Below are 26,816 nucleotides of genomic sequence, written 5' to 3' on the forward strand. Positions count from 1 at the left end.
TGAAATAAAAAAAAAAAAAACCTGATGAAATCTTTCAGTATTCTACTACTGCTATACTACTCTTTTTATCTTCCGTCAGCTTAATTTATGAATATAAAAAATATATATGAATGAATAGATGTGATAGAACCAAAAAATAGAAAGCAAATTACCTATGTTCAGCATGATAGCGACTTCATATCACTACTTTTTTTAATAGATACGAGTGGTTCAAGGTATATATGAATAATATAGGAATATATGAATAATATATTTATATGAATATATTTACTAAATTATAAGGTTTATGTGTGTGTACATAACATATCAAATTACTAACTATTAAATTGCTGCAAGTTTAACGCATTATCATATTTTTATTTATAGGAGAATTTCCGTGCAGATCAGTGTCAAAAGAAAAATAGTCCCTCAAAACGTCGGGTGTGTCCCACATTTTTGGAAACAATTTTCAGCAAGTTGGCCGCCTTAGCCTATTACATTACACATTAGTCCCATACCAAATATTTGGATACCTAGTGCTAGATTTTGCAAGATTCGCTATAAGAACGACCATGCAAATCTATGCAGAAAGCGGGTTACGGATGACCGAGAGGTTAGGCGTTGCCAGTAAGGCAGACGACGCGGGTTCGAATCCCGCTTCGTGAGCGATTATTTTCTATTCTTTAAAACCTTCTAATTTTGGATTCTATAAAACAAAAAATAAATAAAGCTGTTTTAATTAATTTATTATCACTATACAATATCGCTTAAACTTTTAGAATCTGGATTAAGCATTTCATCATCTGTATCATCGCTATCTTCATCTTCAGGTAATTGTTCATCGCAGTCTTCGGCAGACTCTTCTGCTTCAACGCTTTGTTGAGTTGCTATAACTTCACCATGAATGTTCTTGTTCTTAAGATTTCCCATCCAGAAAGCTTCAGAACAATTATTCGCGGCTAGTGCCGCTTTAACTTTATATATTAACGTTTCGAGCATTTGCCTCACGTAAGGAACTTTGCCCATTAATACGGAATCTTTCTTTAACCGAGAGTGACAACATAGTGACTGTAGAAATCTTGTCGATTGTTGTAGAGTTTTTAATATTTCTAGTACTTCTTGTGTCTCATTCTTAAATTGTATTTCTAGTATAGGTATCCCATGCGATAAGAATAATTTTATCACAGGCAAAGATTTCTTAAAAAAAGCTGACAAATTATTTCTATTTTCTAAAGTTTTTGCTATATCCGCCATACACTTAAGAATAAATGTTACATCTTTCCATAATCCTAAATGTTCCGAATTCGTGAGGCCATCATTTAAACGATCTTTGGTTAATTTATTTAAAGCAGTACCCAAGTTTCTATAAAGAATAGGAAAGTTTGCTTTATTAATACTTTTGTAACAAGGTAACATGCTATTGCGGCTCTTTAAGTGCTCTATATCTCTTGTTAGAGTAATTGTTATTTTTTTAAGTTCTAACAATTCATTATTAATTAAAAATACTTTTGCTAGACTGTCAATACTTTGATTAAATAATAAACCTCTTTCTAATATTCCATCGGGAGTTTTCCATTCTTTAGAAAAGAAGTTTTCCGCAGTGTCTCTTAAAATCTGTAAAATAGTATAATTACTGGAATATTCTTGCAGGGCTTTAAGAAATTCTATTAACGAAACAGCGGTGGAAAGCTGCAGACAGTATTTCTCATGTTTCTGTAAAAACTTTGTAACCTGTAATAATAAATCTTTTAGAGATACTGTATTTTCATGTCCCACATCAACAAAAGTTCGTAACGATGTTTTCAATAAAGGAATATTGCTATTTTTAAATCCTATCCATTTAAAGTATATCGTACACATATTAAATATGTATTCCAAGGAAACAACAAAGTCTATTAACTTTGAAGTGTACATAAATCCACTATCATTTTGAGGTTCTGTGGTGGTATGAGTATCTAAATAAGATACAATATATTTTAAATGATTTACGATATTTGGCAAAATCGTACTAATACTCTTTGCATAGTCTTCCGCTTTAGCCTTATTATATACATCACTGTTATTACGTTTTGATAAAAAGGTTTGCTGCTTTATTTTTGAAATCAAAACGGGTTCAATATTGATGCAAACGTTTTTTAAAATATATTTTAGGATATAAATCGTTATTTCCGTATCATCCTCCTTAATATCGTCATCTTCAGTCAAATCATTTTTGACTACATTGATTATGTTAAGACTAAGTGGTCGGAAACTTATGTTATTTATTAAATCAATGTTATTTTTTAAAGGCTTATTGTTTTGGCTTACTTGTGTTCTTCCAGTTTCAGGGAGAACAGTTTCATCTTGATTAACTGTTTTTTGCGATTTTGTCTTATTATTTTTGTTGCTTTTGATTAATCTTTTTTCTCCTTGTTCTCTATCATTTAGACTGAATGAATTACTAGGAAAATTATATGTAATTTTAGTTGTAATAAGAATTTTCCCAATCAAATCTTCTAACTGTTGAACTTGTGTTATTCTTATAAATATTTTAGGTTTCAGTGCAGGATCATTTTGAGGTGCAAAAGCATTGATAAGCTCTCTTATCCAATTAACACAATAAAACAAACAATCAAGATGAATTTGAATATTCTGACTCTCCATATCATCCAACAAATCTATGTCAAATAGAGGCATTATAATTGGACAACCAAGTAATGCATCAATACTTGATAGATTGCCTTCATGCTGTCGGAAATGTAATGTTTGAACAAGTTGAAATAATGGTGGCAAAATACAAATATTCACATCATCTCTTTGTTGTAATAATAGTCCACCAATATTTATAGCAATTGTCTCTTCTATTTCACTATCAGAATTAAGGCAATGTTGCATAGTCAGTTTAAATTCACCAATTCTATCATTTTCTAGATTGTCCACTATGAAATTCTGTTGTAAATCATTTGTCACAGCATCAGTTAGCCATGCTAAGAAATTTCTATTTATATCATTAGCTGGTTGAACCACCTTGCAGAGTTCATCATAAAAGAACACAATCATTTCAGGGAATGGCCTTGTACTTCTACTTATGAGTTCTATAATTTGAGCTGCTTCCCTCAGGTTGCCATCAGCTAAGTGGTGTACAGAACTATAGCTGACGTCATCTGGTAATTCTAAGCTTTGCTCATCATCACTTTGAGTTGCCATTAAGTATTTAACAGCATATATTCCAGAAATAATACCTTGCATTTTTATTGTAGGATTTGAATTGCCCAATTCCTTTCTTATAATCATATGAATGTCGTCTCTAATCACAGAATTTTCACAAGTATATGCAAGACAGCAGAGCAGGTTCATTGTAGCCCTTATTTCTGGTATGCTCATGTCATCCATTCTATCCAATAGAGTCAACATTTGTATGCATTGTGGTTTTAATATAGTTACATCTTTTAATGCAACATTATTTAGGATTAACAAAATGTTCATCATACTTTGCTTACAATCCAAACCCAATTGAAGAAGTTCCGCAACTATTGTCTGTCTACATTCTTCCAGTTTTGAAAACATTAAAGTGTAAATATGTGTTGCAAAAGTCTGTATCACTGGGTTTGATTTGGTTTTTAAAAGACAATTTGAAAGGTTTATGAGATATCTTAAATTAGCTTCCAATATTGGCTTAAACTTATCAAATGTATCATCTATCAAGTCATCCTTTAGAATGTCCAATTTAATTTGCTTGTTCAGCAGCAATTCCACTTGCTTTTGTCTTTCTTCTGAAGTGGAATACAAAATCAACAAGATTATAAAATCAATAGGCTTGTGATCATTACTTTCTTTACAATTCGATACAACTTTCATCCATGCATTTGCTATAGCTTTTGATGAAACAATGCTATTTCTTATTGCAGTGGCTGTAAGTACTTGGCTGGATGCAACATCTTGAGGCTTTGCAATAGATGTGGACCAACCTAATGCATTTCTTAAATTAAAAGTAACTTCTATATATTGGCTCTCTGTCATACGGCCAGGTAGAAGTAAAAATTTAACAAAATTGGCAAAATAATTGCACTTTGATAAGCCTGTTAAAATACTTAGTGTTTTCTTTTGCAGTTGTTCATATTGATGATCAGATAAACACAGGTATGATAAACAGTCTAATATTGCTGGAATAAGATCATGGTCTTCTGATAAAATTCTGCTCATTTCTGTAGCAATATTGTCGTGTTCCTGATCCCCAATTATGTCCGGTATGGCAGTTATAATTTCAAGTCGAACCATCTTTTCTGATGCAATGTCTAGCAAATTAATAAGATGTGTGGATACTTTCTCACTATCTGTTAAGTTATCTAAAGTAGAGAAACTTTTCAATATCATTTGGATCCATGGTCCACATTTAGAGTCTGCAGCTAAATCAATTGCCTTCTCAAAGATGTAATTTATTAGTTTAACTTGTAAAATGGGAATATTCAAGAGAATTTTAATAACACTATCATTGATTACAAGTTCACCGCCATCCGAAGAAGTTCTGATAATGTTAGGATATAAATAATGCTTGAATATGTTTAAATCGTCACAAGCTTTCTGTAAGTCGGTAAAAAATTCTGATACATTACATGGGAAATTTATGTGTTTTTGTAGATTCTTCTTTACGTTACGTATGATATGTACAGTTTCCTGCGAAGCAATACACTTTTCTGGAGGCGATATCAAAATTAAACCGCTCTCCTCTAAAATTATTTCTAAGTAACTTTTATTACCTTTGCGCTTCTTATTTTGACTTAGAGTAGAAACATTTTTGTTTTGAGAAATTCGCTTTAAGCTCATTTTTTTTAATTAATAAAAATTCACTTTGAAATAAGTTTTCCGCTACTAAATACTACAGGATTTTCAATTTTAATTAGTAAACAAACTTGTAAGTTTCAAAATTCAAATTATTTATCGTATCATATTTGACGCTTGACATTGACATATGTTTTTTTCCATTCGGTGGCACAGAGCATTTCTTTACTGATAATGGAAAAATATAGGCATAATATAGGTGTTCAAAATATACATTTTATTAAAAGAAGGCTTTACTAAAGTACAAACAAAAACATGACATTTTAGCATGCTATATATAACAATTTGTGCTAGCTAGTGCCCTATCTACCTCCCGTAGTAATACACTTTCTTTCATTTTTTTACTCTTTGTGTACCTTTTTATTATTTATAATTCTATTGTATCTAGTATAAACACAAGAACACAGAAAATCCTAATTGCAATAAAATATTATTTCAAAGACTGCGTAACACACAGATTAATATATGTTAAGAATATATTTCTTTTTTTGTAGAGGTAAAGTTAAGTGTTATAAACTATATATTATGTTGTGTTATAAGAACAGACAGACGGCGAAATATGGATTATATTTCACTATCTGTACGCATTTTTTTATAAATTAGCTTTCTCTGTTACTTCACCACAGATTAATAAAGGAGTGGAATTCTTCATTGTAGTAACTAGTTCTTAATCTGTGCTTCACTCTTCATGTCAAAGTCAACTCATTAAATCAACAAAATTTAAAGGTCGTAATTCGTATTTCGTTAATCGTCGTAAATATTATTACTTAATATTATTTTATAGGTTATTGAGTAAAATATGAATTTTAGCAGCGTTGCAAATTTTGGCAAATATATATGGAAGACACAAGATGTTCCAGGCTTTGGGGTTAGTATACTCATTTAAAAATAGAGATAACTTTTATTTCACTCTACTGTTTTTTCATAATCATAAAATTCTTCTAGTTTCAACAACTTAGGAATAAATGGGCGAATCGATGGATGATTCGCGATGTTAAACGGCGTCGTTTATGTGCCGAACACTTTTTAGAAAGGACAAGAGTTAATGCATTGAGAAAAAATACCATTTTACCAGTAGAAGTAAGGGAAATAGCAGATAAAGAAATAAATAAGTTTGAATTGAATGCTTCCCCTCTAAGGATCAACAACAGATGCGCTGTCACCTCGAGGTCAGTTGGAATTATGAACATTAATATTAATATTGACATTGTTAATCGTGCATTTACACATTTGTGCGAATAGTGAGGCGAATAATGAATAGGTCTATTATGTGCACGACACTCGCTTTTCATTGAGATTCGCTGTTTCGGACACATACTTACACATTATGTATGAGGATGGAGACGGAGGCCCATATACTTATCCTTACCGGACCTTTCCTTTCTTCCTCTCGTCAATCCTTACCTAATCCGTTTTCAATTTGCAGTCGGCAATCCATTTTAAGAGGTGTATGGCCTGCAATCGATATGACACCTCTCCAAATGTTCAAGGGTGGTGGTAGCACATGCGTTTGTATAATATGTTTTGGTGTAACATGTGGAATGGCAAACACCATTGTGTAAATGTACCATTGGTGATTGTTGTAGATTATCGTTTTAGGCACATGTATGTAAAATAAATGTGCCAATATCACAACCTTTCCCTATGGTAATTTTGTTTTTAATGTTTTGAATGAAAAATTTATCACTTTATTAAAAATTGCATGTGAACTGTTCTATGAACAAAATATTATATTGTTGTTAATTTTCTTTTATTTCAGACCCCGAGGAGTTGTAAAAGAATGGAGATTGAGTCGTATTGTGTGGAGACACCTCGCTGACTACAACAAATTATCTGGTGTTCAGAGAGCCATGTGGGGTTAAATTAGATTTTAAAAATATAGATGTAATAAATAGAAATATATAGTGAAAATATTGTTTTATTTTTTAAGAGCTTAATATGTTCATATACTAAAAGCTTGCCTTACAATTATTAAACTGTGATACTGATAGGACTATTACAAAAAGCTAATACCAATTAATAAAATTTTAGTGTCTGTTTGTAATTTAAAATAACTTTTTACTGATATCTTAAAATAGATGAGTGGGTATGACTAGTAGTTATAACAATTTATTTTTCGTTTTTGAGTGTTTTAGTTAAATAATAATTATTTTATAAATAATATTTCAAAAAGAATGGCAATGCTTTTGAAAAGTATTCTTCAATAATTATTTAATTGAAATATTAAATTACATGGATAAATGGGTTGAGAAAATAAAACAAATAGTTCAATTTTTTTACATTTTATATAATTATTTTTCTTATGCCTAAGCTTCGTGAAGCTTTATGGAATAAAAGCTTTGAAAATAAAGCTTTTTAGTCAAACAGACCTGAAACAAAGAAAAATACATACATTTAGTTTTTAATTATAATTATACAAATAACTAACATATGAAAATTATAAACTCAGGTATAAATGTTATCGGTCATGATTTTCCGAAGCTAATACATGCAAACATCACAGTAAAACATGCTTTGTTTATTGTTTCAAAAGTCCATTGATATTTCCATTTTTGTGAATTTAAGTAGTGTAAGTGCTCACAATATAGTATTGATCCTCATAGAATGCTTATTATTGTGGTATAGACTAATTTTTAATTAATCTTCAAAATAAATTTGTTAACTTATTCTTAAAGTGCTAATCCATGGTTCAAATAGAAATGAGAACATAATTATAAATTTTATATAAAGTCATATCTTTTTGTCCAGCTTAGTTAAGTTAAATAATATAGTTATAATATATATACAAAAATATTATAGTAATAATATAAACTATATTAAAGGGAAGATTGGATGAAACATACCGAAGCCCATGTCATCGTCAGATTCTTCGGGTTCTTCTTCCTTCTTTTCTTCCTTGGCGGCTTCAGCAGCGGGCGCCGCGGCAGAAGCGGCAGCAGGCGCGCCACCGGCAGCTGGCGCAGATCCTACGCCAGATCCGATGTTTGTGATCAAATCACGTACGTTTACGCCTTCGAGGGCCTTAGCGAAAAGACCAGGCCAGTAAGGCTCCACATCGACACCCGCAGCCTTCAAGATGGTCGAAATCTTCTCACCCTAAAACATAACAATATTATTTACATTTTGTAACGTCACGTGTACACTTAACATTTAAATATTACTTTAATGGTTAAATTTAAGCACTCAAGATTTAACCCTCACCAATATACGATATTAATAGTGTTTGGGCTAATAGATGAAAACGGATTATTGCTGAACAGTATGTTTGGGAGGTATAGCTAACCTTAAAATACAAATTACTGTGGTTTTTTCTATCCACTTATTACTTACAGTTACGGCGACATCATCGTCAACCAGGATGAGGGAAGAGTATACACAAGCTAATTCAGCCTTTGATGCCATTGTTTAATATAAAAGTGCAAGTCGCCTGTAGGCCTTAGCTCGAAGAGGACAAGCACGTTTGACTTCCAAATTTGAAGAGAAGTCGAGATCGATTGTCACATCAAATGTCAAATTGTCAACTGTCAACGTCAAAATAAAGCATAGACAAATGATTACCCTCAAGTGGGCTCCCTACTAAATATCTTTATTATCATTGCTTAGATTAATTAATTACTATTGATAATTCGATCATAAAAACAATTATGTTACTCTTAATTATTCATTATTTTTTACCTATGAGCAAGCCATTACATGAACATCCATGAGTTAATGAGCAGTATAGATAAGGTAATAATACCTTAAGCGTAATAATAGTAGGGGAGCCCAAGAGGAGATTTTGAGATTTACTCGAGCGCATCAGATTATTAACGTGCTCATCGTGCTATGGAAAGGGCTATGCTTGGAGTTTCCCTACGAGATCGAACTGTTAAGGACCTCTAAAAAGTCTGAGCAGTTACCCGTTTTATTATACTCTCTTTGGCAGTTAATAAATTAATAAACATAAATAATTCTCTAAGGTTACGCTCAAATCGTCAGATTAGGAAAAATTGGTCTTCTATAATTGTAATTAACACCTTTAACTGACGTGCTCGAGTCATATTTTTTAAATTTTTACTCATTCTTCACAGTTACAAAATTACCATCTAAATCGTAATATTATAGTTACTTCAATTTCTGAGATACACTAGAGCATTGAAAATAACAAAAACTACGCGCTTCAGTATTTCTATGTCCCTGTTTATTTTTTAGAATTGAAAAAAAAAATCAAGAAACGTTTCTCCACCCCCAACATTGATATCATGATATAACTTTTTTTTGCTATCGTCTAACCTGCGAATTCTAATAGATTTTCGAGACGCTTGAGTAAATACACATTTAACATCTTGGTCTCCCCTCCTATAATCTAACGTAAAGGGATTCCCCTTTACGTAACCTACAGGAAGGGTGAGGTAAAGGAAATGGGCCTCCACTATTTCATGCTTTAGTGGGGGTGTGGTGGGTCAAATTTGTGCCATAGCTTGACTCTCAAGTTGATATTAAATTAACAATGAAACAAAATAGGTAAGATCAGTTTATTACATAATATTTCTTATTCATAATCTATTACAGAAAGTGCACACAACATCTTACAACACTCAAAAATATAATTTTTATATTATTTCTATCTTCTTCATAATTCCTTGGTATTTACAGCAACACTATACAAATACATTGATATTTATGTATGAATAAAATTTTAAAACAAGCGAAAGATAAATTTAATAAAGTTATGACTTATAAATAATTTATATGAGATCATTGAAAAAGTCACTAAATAATGAGGATAAAATATTGTGGAGCTACAAGTCCCATGAAAATAAATGATGTTTAACAAGCATATCTCTCACACCTTCTTTTAAAGGTTGATTTTGTGTATCTTTCTTTAAAGGCAATTCCCATTCTGGGTTTAAATTGAAACCAAATTGAGATAAAATTCTAAGTTCACATTTAATCTGCACCCATCCAGGTGAGTTGATGAATGACCATGGGTGATACCATTTCTGTACTACATCCACACACGAGCATAAAACTTCAAGCCATAAATGCAAAGCTTCTTCATTTAACCCCATACAAATTAATGTACGCAATTTCACATCCATTTGTGCATGTGCATTGTCATGGGATAAATTAATGGCTTGGACACACCTATATAGTAATTCTTCTGGAGTTAAAACTTTACCATCCTCATCTAATCTATAAGTTTTACATAAAACTAGGCGGCTATAGACAGAATTAAAATCTTTTTCAACTTCTCTTGATGATGCCTCTTCTATGAATAACCAAGGGTGGCAAGGACCATCTAAAAAGCTTGGTCTTTTTATACCATGTAATAAAACTCTTTTAAAAGCTGGAGCTAAGACACCTCTTACTAAATGAGCTGCTTTTTCAGTTACTGAGTCGTCTCCGGCACGGCTGTACTTCACACCTTTCTCATCCAAGAGTTTTACAAATCTTGCAGGAAACCATCCTCTTAGGCCATTTAGCTCTCCAATCCAACAGTGTTCATCCCTAGAACTAATGACTTCTATAACATCATTCTTTCTGAAACCTAATTCATCACCATCTCTTCTCTCAAAATCCAATAAAGCTTTAGCCCGTCTTCTTTTACTACGTGATACATTGACATACCTTTCTCTGTCTGTTGCATGGCTTTGCATAGTATAGTCAGCAGTAAGCTGGACTTCTGATGTCAATTGTGGTTCCAGAGCAAGGAAGTGTCTAGCAACTTGCAAGATTGCCTCCCTAAGATCAACTAGAATTTCTGTCTGCTTTACATTCTTTGATACTGCATCTTCATTGTTACTGTCATCTCCAAATAGAATAGTCTGGATGACTGATTTATTTCTCTTTATTTGGCGTCTTTGGAGTTGTTGTTTAGGAAGATTGGGGACAGCACTTGGGTTCCCCACTAAAGCTCCTTGATCTGCCATCAGATAAGCTAAATGTCTTCTGCGGTGTGTTTCTATTAGTGCATGGCTTAAAGTTTCACCACACACTTCATCAATTGTTTTTATGAGTAATTCCACATCATCTATTTCCCCAGGGATATCAGACAATGCATTAAATATTTGAGCTGAGTTAGATATTTCTGTGAATCTATTCTCTTTTATCTTCAACATAGCCAATGTTACTTTAAAAAGAACTATGGAACCATCAAGAAAGAAGAGATCCCAAACTCTTAGTAAAATTTTCATATGTACAACATTTGCATAAAGTGTCAAAAACCAGTGCATAGTGATAAGAGAGAGTTCAATGTCATGTGCATTTAATACCTGGTCAATTCCAGGAAGATATGAGGATATAAGGCTCCTAAGAACCTTTTGATCAGCTTGTATACCAATCAATGTTGATGAATAATATGATGCTGGCAACAGGTCTTCCACTGTGGTACACATAATCCAAAAGGCTTCTTCTTCTTCCATAAGCAGTAAAAGGGATGCAGCAATCATTCCTGTACCCTGACAATAACCAATATCAGGGTATAGCCATGCCAGAGCCCTTAATATTCTACGTAGGCGGGGCACACCAGTACTAGTTGGATGGGAAAAGCAAACATTGTTAGGTAATATTTGTACCAGATCTTTTTCTATTTGTTTACTAGTAACTAAACCATCATCACTGGATGCCCTCACAATTTCATGATATGTAATTTCAGTAGTGGCTCTTTTCCTATTAGCACCACAGAGATGCATCCATACCTGAGGTCTAAGGGAATGTGGTATACCATCTTTGACCATCTTTTGCAGTTTCTCAGTTTTCACCATTTTACTTTCTTGTTCCGAAAAATTTATCTCCTTACTATAAAACTCCCATTGGAGGCGGTGTTGGTCATCCTCCACAAATGCAGATGCAAGCAGTTTGTTAGAACTTTGTTCTGGTCCATCTTCTTCATCCACACAAAAGCCGAATTCATCAAACCTGTAGTCGGGCAATCCTCCATGACCTTCTGATTCTGGTTGTGCGAGTTTGGCCATGATATCCTGCGGTACCATGCTAGGAGTAAGCGCTGAGAACGGACCTCCGGGAGCTGGTAATAGTTCGTCAGCAACATTCATACCACGGATAGCATCGATAACATCTTCAGGATCGTCATCTGCTAAGGCTGCACTAATTTTACGTTCATGTTCTTCACGGCCCACATACCCGACGTGATCACGCAAACTAAATAAAGATTTCGCTAAATCCATCTTTACTATTTTAACATTACAATGCAGCAATTATAACTGTAGTAAAAACACGAACGTATAAACTTTCTAATTTTCAATTTCCATTATGATAAGATACGGATACTGAACAATATAGAAAGTCAATGTCAACAATAGACAAAAAAAAAATCGCACATGTGTCACTCACTTGTCAGTAAAAATCAACAACATTTAATTCTTTATTATGTAGTGACTGAATTACTGAGTAATTCTTAAATCTAAGATACTGGGATATTGGCAGGATCTGTCACAATAGCTGAGACCTGCTGCATAAAAAGAACATGAAGAAGTTTTTTAATTACATATTCCAGATACCTTGTGTTATTTGGACTGTAAAAATCGCACATATTTAATTTGTTTTTCAATTAACAGATATTTAAAATTATTGTTCATTTACATTGATAGTTGATTAAAGTTTGACTTTTGGTTGTTTGTGCATTATGAATTTAATTACCTAGGTAATATTATTACTAATATAGTATTATATATACAACTAGCGACCACGTTCTATCTATTTTTACATACATACCTATTTTGTAAATGTCATTAACTAAAGGTTACATAAGCATACCTTGCTTATGCATACAGGCTTAGCTTTAAGGACATGGAAAAATTAAAAAAATGCAATGATTGAAGTCTCGTAGACGCAGCGCTGTCTAATTAAGTGCATTAGCGCAATACTTTGCCATGGGATTTCTTTCACAACAAAGAGTAGTATAATATATGCACTTTACTGAATTTTGTCGTCTAAATCCATTATTTGCTGAATTAAAACAAGTTTAATGGCATTCGGTGAGCTACCTACCAAAATTCAGAAGTTAGGATAAGATCTGACTGACTGAATTATATTTTAGGGTAATAACATGTAATTGCTTAAAACTTAAGTATGATAGTATTCTTCTTTTGAATAAACGGTGTCACAAGATTTTTTGAATCCGTTGGTTCTAAATCATTGTTATTTTTCAGTATCGATTCAGTAGCCAAATTTTAGACAGTGTAATCCTGTGAATCCACAAAGCATTGGATTCATAAAATCACACATTATGGATAGTAAATTACTCACTCTGTTGTTGCAGAGTAACTTCTAACAGCTAGCTAGTAGCACAGTCCATAGAAAAAATAATACTATCCCAGTATTTAATCTGTGACATTGATGTTAAATCACGACTCACGTAGTAACTAGTTCTTAGTTCTTACTTCTTAATCTGTGGTTAGAGCGCAATTGTGAGCATTGATTACGAAATGTTTGTTTGTATTTTCTTCACGTTAAATTCGTAGTTTTATCAAGTGCAACATATAATTAGTAACTTTTTTTTTCACTTCTCCTAACAATTGTGCACCCTTTTTATTTTTATGCCTTTTCTGGATTTACTTATAACAGTAATAATTGAAATTATTACATATGCAATACGTATTACCGCTGTATGAATAAACATTGATTATTCGGAACGTGTTTAAAATTAAAGGTTAGTTATTAAATTATTCATTAAAATAATACAAGAATTGTAAATTTGTGTATAGGTAAGTATTTGTTTGTACATACTAAACATATTCACTTATTAGGATGGCTGTAAAAAAATGTTCCATAGATCATTGTTATTCTTCATCTTCGAGACACGAAGACCTCGGCGTAACATACCACAAGTTTCCTAAAGACCCAATATTATGCAGTGCTTGGGTTAAAGTAACACACACAAAACCTACTAACAATGACAATCCTGCATATGTTTGTTCAAGACACTTTTGTAGAAGTGATTTTCAAGTATATCAGGAATCGAAATATGTATTAAAGTCAGGTACTTTACAGATGATACTTATAATATTTGTAGACTACTCAGAACCTAGCTGTGTATTTAGAGCTTGTACCTCAAAATGCATGTCTTTTACATTAATTTTATTATTATTTATATTGTTATTGTGTATTATCAATGCAAATGTTCAGTAACAACACTAGTCATGAACTATATAAGGCTTGTACTTCTTCTGGCCAGGGATCTGTAATGTGTTACATTTGATTTATGTAACTACAATATTTTAATAGTAAACTCAATATAGAAAACAGTACTAAAATGTCTAATAATCATTGTATTTATGATGTCTTCATCTTCATCTTTAGTTGTTTTGTTTTCGGTTCTTATTTTAATTTTGCTGTTCTCTGTGTATGTGTATTTAACTATTATACTACTGCTGTGAGCATGCTTTTAACTGTTAAACATTAGAAATCCTAAAAGATCACATTTAATTTTCAGGTGCCATACCATCTATATTTGCGTGGAACATGGAGGATGATAAGGAAATAATAAAAAATGATTTTGAGGACATCTTTGAAAACAATCATAGTGATAAAGTAAATACATCAAACAGTAGTAAGGAGTCTGAAGTGGAAAACTTAGAGAATATAAGAAGGTTTATTGAACAAGAACAAAAACAACAGCAAAATTCACCACAGATAATAAGTAATGTAGACAATAAATGTAGCGATCCATTTGACACAATTGCTTTAAATACTTTGGATGTGATACATAAACAACAAGAACCGACAGTTGAAAAGAATATAATGAATATGATTTTGAGTGAAACAGATGTAAAACTTGATGAGAAAAAAGATGAAAAAGTACAAACTAAACCTTTTATAAGCCCAGACAAAGGTATTTAATTTTAGTTTTCTAGAAATATATATTTATATTTCTTATTTGCCCTTATGCAACTATATATCTAATCTATTTTTCAAGGTATAGTTGCTCTAACTGTTGGTTCCAAAGTGGAAGCGAAAGCTTTTAGTGGAGAGTGGTATCCTGCAGAGATAGTTGAGGTTGATTATGATGAGATGGAAGTTTTGGTTCACTACGAAAACGATTCAAAGAAGTGAGTAAAATATTAGCAGTAATATTTTGCATATAGTTGGTAATGTAAAAATAGCAACCATTATTTTCTTAAAATATGTGTTGGGTTTACCCTTACATTCTTTAATATTTTCTCTTCAAGTACACATATTATATATAAACTTTTTGTAGTACAATGTTTGATAAAAAAAAAAACTTTAAAGTGTTTGTTAATGTGACATTGTCATTATGTTAAAGAAAAACGAGTTGGTTTTATGTGTCATAAAGCTTTCATTACGAAGAAGTAAAACTGTAAATCTGCATGTTAATCCATTTTTTTTTGTATCTAGGCATGACGAATGGATAAGTGTGAATAGTTCGAGATTGCGACCATACATACCAAAAACAGAGAAGGTAGAAGAAACAGAACCACAAATGGTTCCGCCACCAGTTATTATACCAGAGGCTAGTCAGGACAAAGAAGAAAGTGCATCAAAGAAAAAAAGGGAAACATATGCTATTGGCGAGAGGTGTTTAGCGCGATGGCGTGATAATCGCCGGTTTTTAGCGACAATATGTGATGATTTAGGGGATGGTAAGTCACGAAATCCTACTAATATTATAAATGCGAAAGTTTGTAAGGATGTGGTGATTGCAATGATATTTGATACGTAGACAGCTGGACAACTGGAATAACATATAGGCAACGTTTTATCCCGATATTCCTACGGGATATGGTCTTACGCGGGTGAAACCGCGGGGCGCATGTAGTAACAAATAAGCTCCTTTCACTATTGGTATGATAGAAAATGCAATTGAATAAAGGCTTACAAAATCAAGCCTATGGCGGCCCTATGGTAATCAGAGCACTTGACTTTGTTCATTTGTAACTTGTAACTAACGTAATAATAAATAAACAATTTATTATTTAATAATATCAGTAATTTCTTTTTTTTAGGTCTATACGAAGTAGTGTTCGACGATGGATTCCGTTTGAAGTTAAATTCAACACGTATAAGCAAATTAAAAGACACACAAGTGAAACAATTTACAGAACAAATTTCCGTTGACACATCCATGTCACCAACGACATTATCAGCTGTGGCGCCAGGTATTGGGCCAGTCGCTTCTTCATCTAGTCCTATATTGAACACCCCGTTATATCACACACATTTATTTGATCCCACTCGCGACTACCTGGGCTCGAAGAGTGAACGTCGCGAAATGAAACGCAAGCTGAATATAAAGGAAATATTTAACATTGGACAGAAGAAACGGAAAATTAACACGCCGAAGGAAAAGTCACAACCGTTAGAGAAGAAACCTAGAGTCGCGAAAAAGAAATGGAAGAAAATTAAAAAGTTGAATGTTGAAATTAAACAAGAAGTACCAGGTAAATAATTCGTTTTTATAAAAAAACGTCACGCAAGTCAATCACATGGTACCAATACAAAAAAAAAAAAGGTGGAATTTAGACCTTCCTTCGTTTTATTGGAACATTAGTTGAAATTATTTTTAATAATTATTTAAGAAACAAAACTAAAACAACTGCATCTTATAATTTTTAACATATTTCCTAAGTGGGTTTTAGTATTGATTAATTTAAAGGCATAATTAAATTTAAAAAGTTATCAACCAATCTAATTTGTTTTTTTATCTAATATGAACAACTTGCAGATGCTGTGGCATCAATTATCGGTACGGTTAACGCAATAAAAAAAGAAGATACGTTTCAAAAGAGTGAGGTGCCTCAATCTTCAAATGTTGAGGAAAGCAATGATAAAATAACCTTGGAAGACTTATTGGATAAAAATTACACTACTGATGTTGCCATGAATGCTATGTCTGATATGTCTGATGCATCTGAATTCAATAGCTCAACAGATCCGGTAAGTTATAACAACACTTGCAATCCATAGAAAATTCCCTGTTTCCTGCTAAAATGCTTTAGGATTGCCACCGAGGAGGTTTTAGTGGGTAAAAATCACAAATGCTCCGTTTATTCCCTCAAAAAACAGAGTATCTTTTAAAGATTTCCTCCCCGATAATACCTAAATCATTAAATCTAATTATAGAATTGTATGAACTCAATTGTAACCTTGTAAACTTTTTTATTTAGGTGTCGAAAGAAGAGGAAAAGTTGGAAAAGTTCGAGAAACCGGATGAAAGTAAACACGAAGAAGTGCTCGATAAAATGAAGGAGGTAATCAGTAAACTCGAGGGAGGTTTGAACAACATAGAGAAGGTCGACTCTCCAAAAACAGAGATCGAACCTGAAGTTATTAAAGTAGATCCGATAAATACAGAAGTAGATATGAATATAGCAGAGGTAGAACCAGTTAATGTAGAAACAGCTAATGTAGGAGATAATGTCGTAGATTTCACTGTAAAGTTGGAGCCCGAGGAGCCGATACAGATCGATACGGTTGGTACATCCAGCGCGACGCTTACTACCGAAGGCGTAAAAACGGAAACGCGACCGAAGAAGGTGCCATCTAAAGTGAAGAAAACTAAAAAGCTAAGGTTGTTGCAGGAGAAAAAGGTTAAGAAGCAGGTTGAGAAGGTAAAGAACGAATTGGAGGAGATGAAGCGGCAAGTCGAGGAAATGCGGAAGGCGATGCTGCAGAAGACGGAGGAGCTGTCGGAGCAGAGTCGCCATGCTGTGGTGAGTGTGATTGTTGGTGTAGTTTAATGTTATTTACGAATTTTTTTGTGTTACTGTCGGTTAGTTTAATTTGTAGGTATAATTATATAGTTAGTTATGATTTTGGTATCAACTATCAACCTCTATTACTACTACATATTCTCTATTACTGTATACTGGTCTCTTTTATTGTGAGATTTTGGTCTCCACCCAGTAAGAAGATTTTATGATTTGTAGAACTGCCAACGGCTATTTCTAAAACAAAATTGATTTCTGCATTTTATGTTTTGTCCAACTAAATATTATCGCCCGTTGTCGCAGATATGCATCTGAAACGATATATCTTTTCACGTCAATTTGTGTAATCAGGTAAATGTTAATTATGTTTTTTACTCTCTGTTGAGCTATGTACGAAATTTGGAACATAGATAGATTAAACTCTGGATCAACATCTAGGCTACATTTTAACCGGCTAGTCAATGTATGCATCGCGACATATTTCTCTTGAAACATCATATTTGTCCAGAAGGAGATGCCGGAGAGTTTCTTGCTGCCGGGCGAGTGGTGCTGCAAGTGGGTGGACGGAGAGCCAGTGGGCAGAGTACAGGAATCTGATGCCGAGCCCAAAGTGGATGTAAACAACAAACCTGCCTTGCCGCGGAAATCTGTTATAGTGAGTTATCATTGTGTGAAGCAATAGTGAATAAAAAATAAAATAAAATACATAAACAAAGATTAAATCAAGATTTGATCATCTCATAAGTGATATTTTTTGTATTCCATAGAAATTTTCATTCAGTTATAAGCATTTTAATGCTGTATAACTAAAAATGAATATGGATTTATACTGGAAATACTTGTTCCCCATGCTTGCTAGTGCTGATTATTTAATTTCATCTTGCATTGGGATAAATTCATTGATGATTTATTTCTTAGTTATAAATATATATTTTTTTAAGGTGGAAGACAAGAGACTACCGCAAGGCTGGAAGAAAATGATGGTGCGCCGTAGCCTAGGACAATCTGCGGGCAAGTGGGATGTTGTCTTGATAAGGTAAAAAAAGTATACGTTTTTAATTCAAGGTATTCTTCCAAAATTTCCATAAAAATTGAATTGTATTGTAAAAGTAGCAAATCGTATGTAAAGGTCGTATTTACGGTTAATCCATTACATGAAATGGCACGAGCCACGCCTTAAATTTCGTAGTGAATGTGAAATCCCGATGGACCGTCGCAAAAATTTGTGTTTTGGCTCACTCCATGTCAACTCCAAAATCATTTAATATGGTTTGATCATTGATTCCCAGCTTCATACCTCGATTGTTTATCCTTTTTACAAGTACATGTTGTTGTTCAAAGACCCATATTTCCCGAATTTCGGGACTGTTGCATTTATGTACTCTTATAACATTAAATCGTTCCTTTTCTCTTTAATGTTTGTAAACACGTTTTAGAAGTAGAGTTATTATGAAATTTTCAGTCCAGACAATAAGCGTTTCCACACGAAGCACGAAATGCGACACTATCTAGACCAAAATGAGGGATCTTTGAAACAATTCGAAAGAGGCCTGCTAGACTTTGGAGTACATTTGAAGCTTTCACGAAGAATGGGATGGGTTTCGTATACTGGGAGTGCTCCACTCAACCCATCACCGTTGGTGAGGAAGAAAAAACTTAGCCTCAAAAAGGATGTGAAGAAAAAGTTGAAGATCCGGAAACCTAAAGCTGTGAGTATTACGATTTTTTAGGCATAGGTCTTTTTCTGGCAATTGAGCTACGGCGTACGTTAACAATTTTTAAGTCTTAAAGGGTTTACTTGGAAAAGTAATATACAATGTATCTCTATGGCATTCAATGTCAATATTCTTAGAAATCTTATTGGTATTAAAACTTTGGTTAATTAAGTGGTGATACAAATAAAAATCAATTCTACCTGTATATTTTTATTCTGCTGTATCAGAACAGTGGTAAATCATTTTAAAAGATTGCTGGTAAGTTAATTACTTCTTGGGGCCTGGCCCAGTATTGAACAGGAAATTGATTACTATTCAATGTTAAATAATATTTTCTTCCATTAGCTAGTAATGACATATGTATATAAAATGAAAAGTAATAGTTCTATAGTATTAACTAAAAATCTGTCTAAATAACCCGTATTGAAAAGCATTTTTCTTGAAAATATATTCTTTGTCTGTAAAAATAACAGTGATCATGTATCTTGTAATGAAGTTTATCTATTTTTAGTTTCAAGTCAAAGATGAAGAAATTCCACAGGTCGAAGATGAATCGGTTCTTAATGAAACACAATTTCCCACTATTGAAGATGGTTATGGTATGTTTGTATATTATGGTTTAGTTATTGTGATGCAGTTATTTTATAGAACTTTACTTAGATTGCCTTATTTCTCCTTTCAGTTTACGTTGGTGCTCTAAAAGTTCAAGTAATAGACAATTTACTTCGATGTCCCGCTGAGGGCTGTTTGAAGAACTTCAGGAATAATACCCTCATAAAAATGCACATTAAGCATTATCACAGAGAGCTGAAGAAAATGTTAGGTGCGACGCCTAAAGTTTTGGACTTGGCGTACGCTAGAACGCGGCCAACTGCCGCCGAGATAAAACCAAAGAGCGAAAGTAAAGTAATAAAGGTTAAAATTCCTCGGCCTCCGAAACGGGAAGAAAAAACGGAGTCTAAAGAACCCCCACCAGAATTAAGAGTCAATTTAACACCACTTCCGCCTGAAGCGATTCCTAAACAGGAAGATTCGCCCAAACTGCGACAAGCGTTAGTGCCTAAACCAGTAAAACGACCCAAAGTGTTGCTACCAGTTCGTAGACCAGATCCTGAACCAGTGCCTGAAGTAGAAGAAGAAGTGGAGACCTACGATGTTCCCCAGCAAATAGAGGTAGAAGATTGCGTGGACTTCGAAACAGCAATTTCCACTCATACGGTGACGAAACCCTGTGAATTCTTCAAAAAGACTGAGAAGAAACGGAAGCTATTCCCCAAAATGGCGGCCAGTGAGGAGGACGAGTGGCTAACAATGAATTCTGACTATGAGACACAGTCAAGTTTCCCCGGATCGTGTACGCCGGATTCGAAAACTATGGAAAAAGTGCCGACTCCAAATCCAGCTGCCTCTTCGGAGTCTAACGAGGAGCAGAAGGAATGCGAAATGTATATGTACACGGAGAGTGAGTTTTGTTTTACACTATTATTTATTTCTACAAATTAGTCTGTGTCCCTTCAGTGGGGACGTAATATTTGTCTAGGTTTTAGGATGTGCGTTCAAGATGTTGATGAAATAGGTAGACTTTATTTTTTAAACAAATGATGAATAAGAGTTCTACTTCAGTTCAGGTATGCAAAATAGAATTCTTTTTCTTATATTATCCGGAATCGAACAATTTCGTTGTATGTACTTAATTTCAGAATATCGAAACGTCATGAATCTATTTCAATCGGATTATTTACTGTATGATATCGAAATCCTACCTCCTACCAATATTATAAAGGTGAAAGTTTTTAAAGATGTGTGTGTGTGTGTTTGTTGCTCTTTTACGCAAAGACTACTGAACCGATTGCAATGAAATTTGGTACGTAGACAGCTGCACAACTGGAATAACATATAGGCAACTTTTTATCCCGATATTCATACGGGATACGGACTTACGCGGGTAAAACCCCGGTGCGCAGCTAGTTTTCCATAATAGTAAACTAATTTTAATGAACCATCCTATATTCCAGCTGGTGAACGCATAAAGATTGAGCACATGAAGCGCGAGGAGATAATAAACTGTCACTGCGGCTTTCGCGAGGAGGACGGGCTGATGGTGCAGTGCGAGCTGTGCCTGTGTTGGCAACACGCCATGTGCCACAACATACATAAGGAGTCGGAGGTAGTTATGCTAAAAAAAACAAGCTCTAACTAATGTGATTTACATTTCATTCAATGAAAGCAAAATCCAATATATTATTTAGTCTTGATTTTGTAGTGCACCAAGTAATAGAAATCTATGTGTTTTTTGTTGTTCTGAATGTCATTTATTATGTGAGAATTTTGCAAAATGCAATAATTTAGGAGTAAGTTTGATATATCTATCTACTCTATGGTTTGATACCATAGTAGCTTAATAATATTATAAATTCTTTTTTTATTTTATGTGCTGGTGCAATTTAATAAATTATCTATTGACAGTTTTTATTATTACACCAATGTCTTCAAGGTGCCAGAAAAATACACGTGCAGCATTTGTTTGAACCCAAAACGCGGTCGACGATCAAAGCGTTTCATTCACGATCAGGATAGATTGTATGAGGGATTACTGCCGGGGGCGAAGCCTTGCGAATTCCTCAGACGGTCCCACGAACTTTCTGGAAACTTGCTGAGGATTCAAGACGCTCTACACGCGATGAGAGTCAAGTACTATGTAGCTACGTGAGTGTCTAAAAATACTAGTGCCTTAAATTAAACTTTATGATGCATTTAGATCTGAAATAATAAAAATATATAAGTTGACATTTTTATTAAAGAAATGTATGTAATTTTTAGTTTATTGAAAATCTTAATATCGACACTAATGATTTTTTTGTACAAACAGAATACAGGATTAGATAAGAATTAAAAATCCTCTCCCTTTTCGCAGTAAAAAAGATCATCCCAAACTGTACCTATGGGCAAAGGACTGGGAGAACTCCGAGATAAACTTAACGCAAGAGCGGCTCAACTCTGACTACTCAGATTTGAACATCATCATAAATAACATTGGCAAAGAGAACATGCCGGTGAAGAGTCAAGTGGATACTCTAGACGATGACGGGCGGGTCACTCCCAGAGATGCGGCTCAGTTGAATCTGTCTGGAACCTTCTCTGGGATCGTGCCGTTGGACTTTCCGATAACTACGTCGGATTTGGAGAGGATGGCCAGGACGATGCAGGGTGAGTTTTATAATCTAGTGTTGGAGTAGGTATTATAATATTTGTATATTTGTGTGAAATTCAGTACGCCCACGTATTACCTTCTTTCTTTAATTATATAGCATGCACTTAAGTTAAACTGCGATAGCGAATGATTATTATAACAATCGTTAAGATTTTGAAAAATATATTAAAATATTTTACCGGGGCAAGACTAAGAAGTAGAGTGAATATATATGAATGTTATGTATAATTATATATAAAAGTTAGTTGTATATGAGTGGTAGTGATATATAAGTGTTAGTTAGTAACAGCTGGATATTTGATGAGTTGTATTCGGTATCCGGCAGAGCAAGAGCCGCGCGTGTGCGCGCCGCAGCCGGAGGCGGCGATCGAGAACGGCGCGTGCCGCGAGCGGCTGCTGCGCCACGTGCAGCGCTGCCAGGCGCTCATCGACGCGCGGCTCGACTCCATCGAGGCGCAGGTGGCGGGTACGTTACGAGACTTTGCTTTTTTTTTTCAGGGATTCCATTTTTAAATTGAATACCGTGCTGAGGTTACTTCGTTTTGAGGTTGTTTTTTTCATTTTTACTACAGACTACAGAGCTTGATGTACAGACTTAAAGCATGAGGTTCTCAATTCTAGAGGTTATTTTTTGTTTGTTACCTCAGAGCTTGCAACTGGGCCAACCGATTTTTACTTTTTATTTATTTCAATGCATGTATTTTGTGTGTCTCATTTTAATTTGGTTGATTTTGACACTTTGAGTGCGGATTAGATTTTCTTTAAAAAATATTGTTGCTTACAAACATTTATATATAATAATTCTAAAAGTTCTATTACCTTACAACTAACTGATCCTCATTTACATATAATCTCAGATTGTGACATGTTCAAAAATAAAAGTTATTGTTTAATAACCGCTAACGTTAACCATTGATTTATTTTGCAGAGCTGGAATCCCAAGATCCATCATTTGAGGACGACGAAACAGCAGATTATTTCCCGCGAACCAAACAAACTATACAGATGCTCATGCGGGACCTCGACACTATGGAGGAACTAGGAGTCGTTACTTAGTCTATACACATGCCCTGCTTTTGTCACATATAAATCATAAAACATAGCTTCCCGATATGAATTGAAGTATAACCAAATACAACTTGTCAGAAATAACTTTAGTTGCTTCCAAGTTTTTGATCTGTGTCTATAAACGTTTTTGCTAAGTTGCTTCTGAAAGAAGTTATTTGATAAGCGTTGTAGATTGGTGTTAAACTGGGTGTAAAACCTGGTATACGATTTAAGAGCAGAATGTTGGTTACATTGTATTTATCACAACATGAACAAATCGTTAAATATATTGGCATACATATATTGGTTTTTATGTCATTCAATTTTGTTACAATACATTTACTATGTACCAAAAAGAAGATAACTGTTGATGGTGAGAAATGAATTTCATTACAGCATTTTTAATTTTCATAGTAACTTTTTAGTACAAACCAAAACAATGCTTTTTTAAATGTTTTCCTGCTCATAATATATTATTATTATATGTTTGAAGTGTATGAACTTCATTGTACATAATAAGCAAAGCTTTAAAAATAAATATAGATATAAATGTTGTCGTTTTATTAAATTCTCATTTCAGTTGGAATACATTAATTAAATTTGATTAATCTAACAAACTGGGTTTGACTACTTCATAATAATGAAGCTTAATTTCAACCATATACAACCCATTCAAATTTATAACCTTTAGGAATGAGGAAAGTGAAGATTGTTTCAAAAATTCAAACACATCAATATTGTATTAAAAATTATTTATTAAATCATCAACCCTCATAGAACTTAGGCAGCTGGTCACCGAGAATGACTGATCGCTCCACACCAGCCTCTGTGATAACTCCCAAGCGCACAACACCACCAGAGGATCCATCACGCAGCATGGCCAATGTCAGGGTGTTGGTTACAAACTTTACGGCTTCCTCCTTGCTCATGTTTGGCTTGAAGTTAGCGTCGACATAACCATAGACATAGGTGGATCCAGACCCACCAATGGACACTGCTTGTCTTTGAACCATGCCTCCAATGGGGACAGAGTAGATTTGTCCTGGAATTAGGATATTTTATAATTTAAATCATGATGTGTTTGTAGCATAATCCTACTAATATGGATGATTGTTACTCATTTACACCAAAGCAGCATATTGTATGTGTATGAAATTTAGTAGTCTGGATTAGCACACGGGCTTCTTTTTACCCGGTTATGACGCGAGTGACGCCCAGGTTAAAGCTAGTAATCAATAATGTCATACAAGATAAAGCTTATTACCTTTGGAATAAAATTTTTGAGAACACATTTTAAAAATGCCGCTTATAGCAAACCACAACAAAGCGCGACATTTAACATGTAAAATACTTCAAAATTTAATACAATCACATTTAACACATTCACTGTTTTAACTATTGGGATGTGTAACAAACCACATACCGAGCGTACCAGCGTCAGCACCAACCAATATACTGCTGAATGTCCCTCAAAGGAGACAGATTGTAGTAATTAAAGGAAACAAAATAACTCTTTCTACATTTAAAGATATTTACACAATGAAGATAAATAATGCAAGTGATTATAGTTTAACACATTCCAACTTGAGATTTTTTTTCTTTTATAAACGATAGGTAGGAGATGTGGTCTATATGAGATTTGACAATATAGTTTGAAATGACAATGTATGAATTTTAAAGTGTAGTATTCTTCTTATTTTTCCCATTCCCCATTGAACAAAAGCAACATCTTACCTCCCTTCTTCTTATCCCAGCCAGCTACAAGGATACCAGCAACTAATGAATCTCTGTAGTTGTAGCATAGCTCTCTAAATATAGCAGCAGCAGTCTGCACTAGGGGCATCTCGCCCAGTTCCATCTTGTGGAAATCTATAAAATAATCGAATTATTGATTTATTGAAGGTTTTACTTATATTTAATGCAGAAAAGAAGCATGAGTGAGATTCATTATTTTAAAATTAATTAGCTATACAAAAAATATTAACACCAAAGATTTAGTTGGTTTGTATGAATGCTCAAGAACTACTAGGCCTGTTCCAATTCTTTTACCATTGAATATGTTTGCAACATGTTGTGCTATAGGCTATATATGTAGCAGTTGTACTATGGGTGAAGTCAGAGCAGGCCACTAGTATTATAGTCTTAATAGTTTTTAATTTCATACAACCGAATTTAAATTACATACAACCCATCATTTACAGTTTCACTTATGTGGTACTTTAATGAACAACCCATATATTATTATCTCTGTTCTTACTTATAATATAACACATTGCAGTTTTTTGTTGTTACTTACAACAAATATCTTTCAGATTTATACAATGTTATGATATAAATTTCTGAGGGTATCTTGGAGGCTGTTTACTTTAACTTACTTTATACTGAAGGTGAATCAGAATGACTTAACAATTTTTTGTTCAACACTTACTCAAGTGATACGTAACAATATCAGCGATAGCTTGTGTATCAGCAGCTGATCCTGAGCGGCAGCAGTAGATATGGTCTGTGATTTTGGTAAGTTTATCTGTAACTCTGTTGGCGATGTAGGCACCGGTGGTAGTACGGGAGTCAGCGCCAATAATCACTCCTCCGTCGAATTCGCATGCCATGATAGAAGTACCGGTACTATGAGGAGCATTCATCCAGCTCAGGCTGGGGTCTGTGTATGTGTCGACTACGGATGTGGCCATCTTATACTAAAACAGAAAACAAAACATACAATTAGAAATGGAAATCTATAATAAGGTTAGTACTCAAATAGTACGGACAAGACGTTGTCAATTAGCAATAAACTCAAGAAATGCAGTACTTATTGTAACTGAATATCTGAATTACTTACTAGTTCAAACAATTTTTATTAAAATTGAAACTCAAATTTTGAAAGTCACGACAACAGCAAAATGCCGAATAAAGCTTGTCATATGTCAATGTCAAAGCTGTATGTTGGTGTCAAGTGGCCCGTCGCTGTATGCACAGTCAAAATAAAACTTGCCATATTTTGTATGTACCTACTATTAAAATACAATCTTTTTTATTAATCTAATATTTTAGAGAATTTAAAATAACGTAATATGATTATTTTTGTTTCAAGGCACTAAATATTATAATATGTATTATAAATAAAAGCAGCATTAATAAAATAAGTTCCTATGATATTTTTCATTTTTGAACGGAAGGAAATTCGCGGCAAACTTAAATTGTAAAAACACCTAGTTAAATATTAGATACTACGTTATTTTATGCTAGTTAGATAAGTGTTAAAATAATAATAGTAGGTACTTGTAGTTTTTTACAGTGTATTGTTGCATAACTGGGCCGCCTAGATGACCAATCAGGGGGTATAATAATTGTAAAAACAGTGTTTTCGTATTGCTA

At 33.7% G+C, this 26,816-nt stretch overlaps 6 protein-coding genes across 9 annotated transcripts; 2 read left to right on the forward strand and 4 right to left on the reverse strand.

Moving 5' to 3' along the window:
- Nucleotides 1-708: 708 nt before the first annotated feature.
- Nucleotides 709-4,879, reverse strand: LOC119830332 (Fanconi anemia group D2 protein). Its single transcript, XM_038353303.1, has one exon. It carries the CDS (start codon nt 4,780-4,782, stop codon nt 733-735), a length of 4,050 nt encoding a protein of 1,349 aa, XP_038209231.1. The 5' UTR covers nt 4,783-4,879; the 3' UTR covers nt 709-732.
- Nucleotides 4,880-5,469: 590 nt separating this feature from the next.
- Nucleotides 5,470-6,689, forward strand: LOC119830025 (28S ribosomal protein S14, mitochondrial). The gene is made up of 3 exons (XM_038352847.1): nt 5,470-5,665; nt 5,743-5,966; nt 6,557-6,689. The coding sequence occupies exons 1-3, from the start codon at nt 5,597-5,599 to the stop codon at nt 6,657-6,659; spliced, it is 396 nt and encodes a 131-aa protein (XP_038208775.1). The 5' UTR covers nt 5,470-5,596; the 3' UTR covers nt 6,660-6,689.
- A 374-nt stretch (nt 6,690-7,063) lies between these two features.
- LOC119830026 (60S acidic ribosomal protein P1) lies at nt 7,064-8,305 on the reverse strand. The gene is made up of 3 exons (XM_038352848.1): nt 8,128-8,305; nt 7,641-7,893; nt 7,064-7,166 (listed from the first exon to the last, which is right to left on the reverse strand). Exons 1-3 carry the CDS (start codon nt 8,197-8,199, stop codon nt 7,153-7,155), a joined length of 339 nt encoding a protein of 112 aa, XP_038208776.1. The 5' UTR covers nt 8,200-8,305; the 3' UTR covers nt 7,064-7,152.
- A 992-nt stretch (nt 8,306-9,297) lies between these two features.
- LOC119830041 (small G protein signaling modulator 3 homolog) lies at nt 9,298-12,095 on the reverse strand. The gene has a single exon (XM_038352871.1). The coding sequence runs from the start codon at nt 11,964-11,966 to the stop codon at nt 9,579-9,581; it is 2,388 nt and encodes a 795-aa protein (XP_038208799.1). The 5' UTR covers nt 11,967-12,095; the 3' UTR covers nt 9,298-9,578.
- Nucleotides 12,096-13,180: 1,085 nt separating this feature from the next.
- Nucleotides 13,181-23,991, forward strand: LOC119830006 (PHD finger protein 20-like). 4 transcript variants are annotated; one of them, XM_038352810.1, is made up of 18 exons: nt 13,181-13,450; nt 13,548-13,780; nt 14,234-14,632; nt 14,717-14,849; nt 15,157-15,401; nt 15,765-16,199; nt 16,484-16,695; nt 16,926-17,471; nt 17,977-18,123; nt 18,410-18,504; nt 18,931-19,177; nt 19,695-19,782; nt 19,866-20,645; nt 21,199-21,350; nt 21,678-21,889; nt 22,098-22,390; nt 22,720-22,860; nt 23,323-23,991. In XM_038352810.1, exons 2-18 carry the CDS (start codon nt 13,549-13,551, stop codon nt 23,448-23,450), a joined length of 4,485 nt encoding a protein of 1,494 aa, XP_038208738.1. In that variant the 5' UTR covers nt 13,181-13,450; nt 13,548; the 3' UTR covers nt 23,451-23,991. The 4 variants fall into 4 exon arrangements, with proteins under 4 accessions (XP_038208738.1, XP_038208739.1, XP_038208740.1 ...); XM_038352811.1 differs by having other exon boundaries at nt 17,980-18,123; XM_038352812.1 differs by having other exon boundaries at nt 14,723-14,849.
- A 185-nt stretch (nt 23,992-24,176) lies between these two features.
- Nucleotides 24,177-26,417, reverse strand: LOC119830359 (proteasome subunit beta type-6). Its single transcript, XM_038353344.1, has 4 exons — nt 26,281-26,417; nt 25,870-26,137; nt 25,176-25,310; nt 24,177-24,483 (listed from the first exon to the last, which is right to left on the reverse strand). The coding sequence occupies exons 2-4, from the start codon at nt 26,129-26,131 to the stop codon at nt 24,206-24,208; spliced, it is 675 nt and encodes a 224-aa protein (XP_038209272.1). The 5' UTR covers nt 26,132-26,137; nt 26,281-26,417; the 3' UTR covers nt 24,177-24,205.
- Nucleotides 26,418-26,816: the final 399 nt, after the last annotated feature.

This window comes from Zerene cesonia, chromosome 11 (assembly GCF_012273895.1).
Source record: "Zerene cesonia ecotype Mississippi chromosome 11, Zerene_cesonia_1.1, whole genome shotgun sequence".
NCBI classification, from domain to species: Eukaryota; Metazoa; Arthropoda; class Insecta; order Lepidoptera; family Pieridae; genus Zerene; species Zerene cesonia.

Excerpts from the sequence above, each read along its gene's own strand:
- LOC119830332 (XM_038353303.1), bottom strand. The coding sequence starts at position 4,782 with ATGAGCTTAAAGCGAATTTCTCAAAACAAAAATGTTTCTACTCTAAGT.
- LOC119830025 (XM_038352847.1), top strand. The coding sequence starts at position 5,597 with ATGAATTTTAGCAGCGTTGCAAATTTTGGCAAATATATATGGAAGACA. Across the intron at positions 5,666-5,742 it reads AAGATGTTCCAGGCTTTGGG|TTTCAACAACTTAGGAATAA; the intron begins GTTAGTATACTC and ends AAATTCTTCTAG. Across the intron at positions 5,967-6,556 it reads AGATGCGCTGTCACCTCGAG|ACCCCGAGGAGTTGTAAAAG; the intron begins GTCAGTTGGAAT and ends CTTTTATTTCAG.
- LOC119830026 (XM_038352848.1), bottom strand. The coding sequence starts at position 8,199 with ATGGCATCAAAGGCTGAATTAGCTTGTGTATACTCTTCCCTCATCCTG. Across the intron at positions 7,894-8,127 it reads ACGATGATGTCGCCGTAACT|GGTGAGAAGATTTCGACCAT; the intron begins GTAAGTAATAAG and ends GTTATGTTTTAG.
- LOC119830041 (XM_038352871.1), bottom strand. The coding sequence starts at position 11,966 with ATGGATTTAGCGAAATCTTTATTTAGTTTGCGTGATCACGTCGGGTAT.
- LOC119830006 (XM_038352810.1), top strand. The coding sequence starts at position 13,549 with ATGGCTGTAAAAAAATGTTCCATAGATCATTGTTATTCTTCATCTTCG. Across the intron at positions 13,781-14,233 it reads GAAATATGTATTAAAGTCAG|GTGCCATACCATCTATATTT; the intron begins GTACTTTACAGA and ends TTTAATTTTCAG. Across the intron at positions 16,200-16,483 it reads AATTAAACAAGAAGTACCAG|ATGCTGTGGCATCAATTATC; the intron begins GTAAATAATTCG and ends AACAACTTGCAG.
- LOC119830359 (XM_038353344.1), bottom strand. The coding sequence starts at position 26,131 with ATGGCCACATCCGTAGTCGACACATACACAGACCCCAGCCTGAGCTGG. Across the intron at positions 25,311-25,869 it reads TATTGTTACGTATCACTTGA|ATTTCCACAAGATGGAACTG; the intron begins GTAAGTGTTGAA and ends ATTATTTTATAG. Across the intron at positions 24,484-25,175 it reads CTGGGATAAGAAGAAGGGAG|GACAAATCTACTCTGTCCCC; the intron begins GTAAGATGTTGC and ends TCCTAATTCCAG.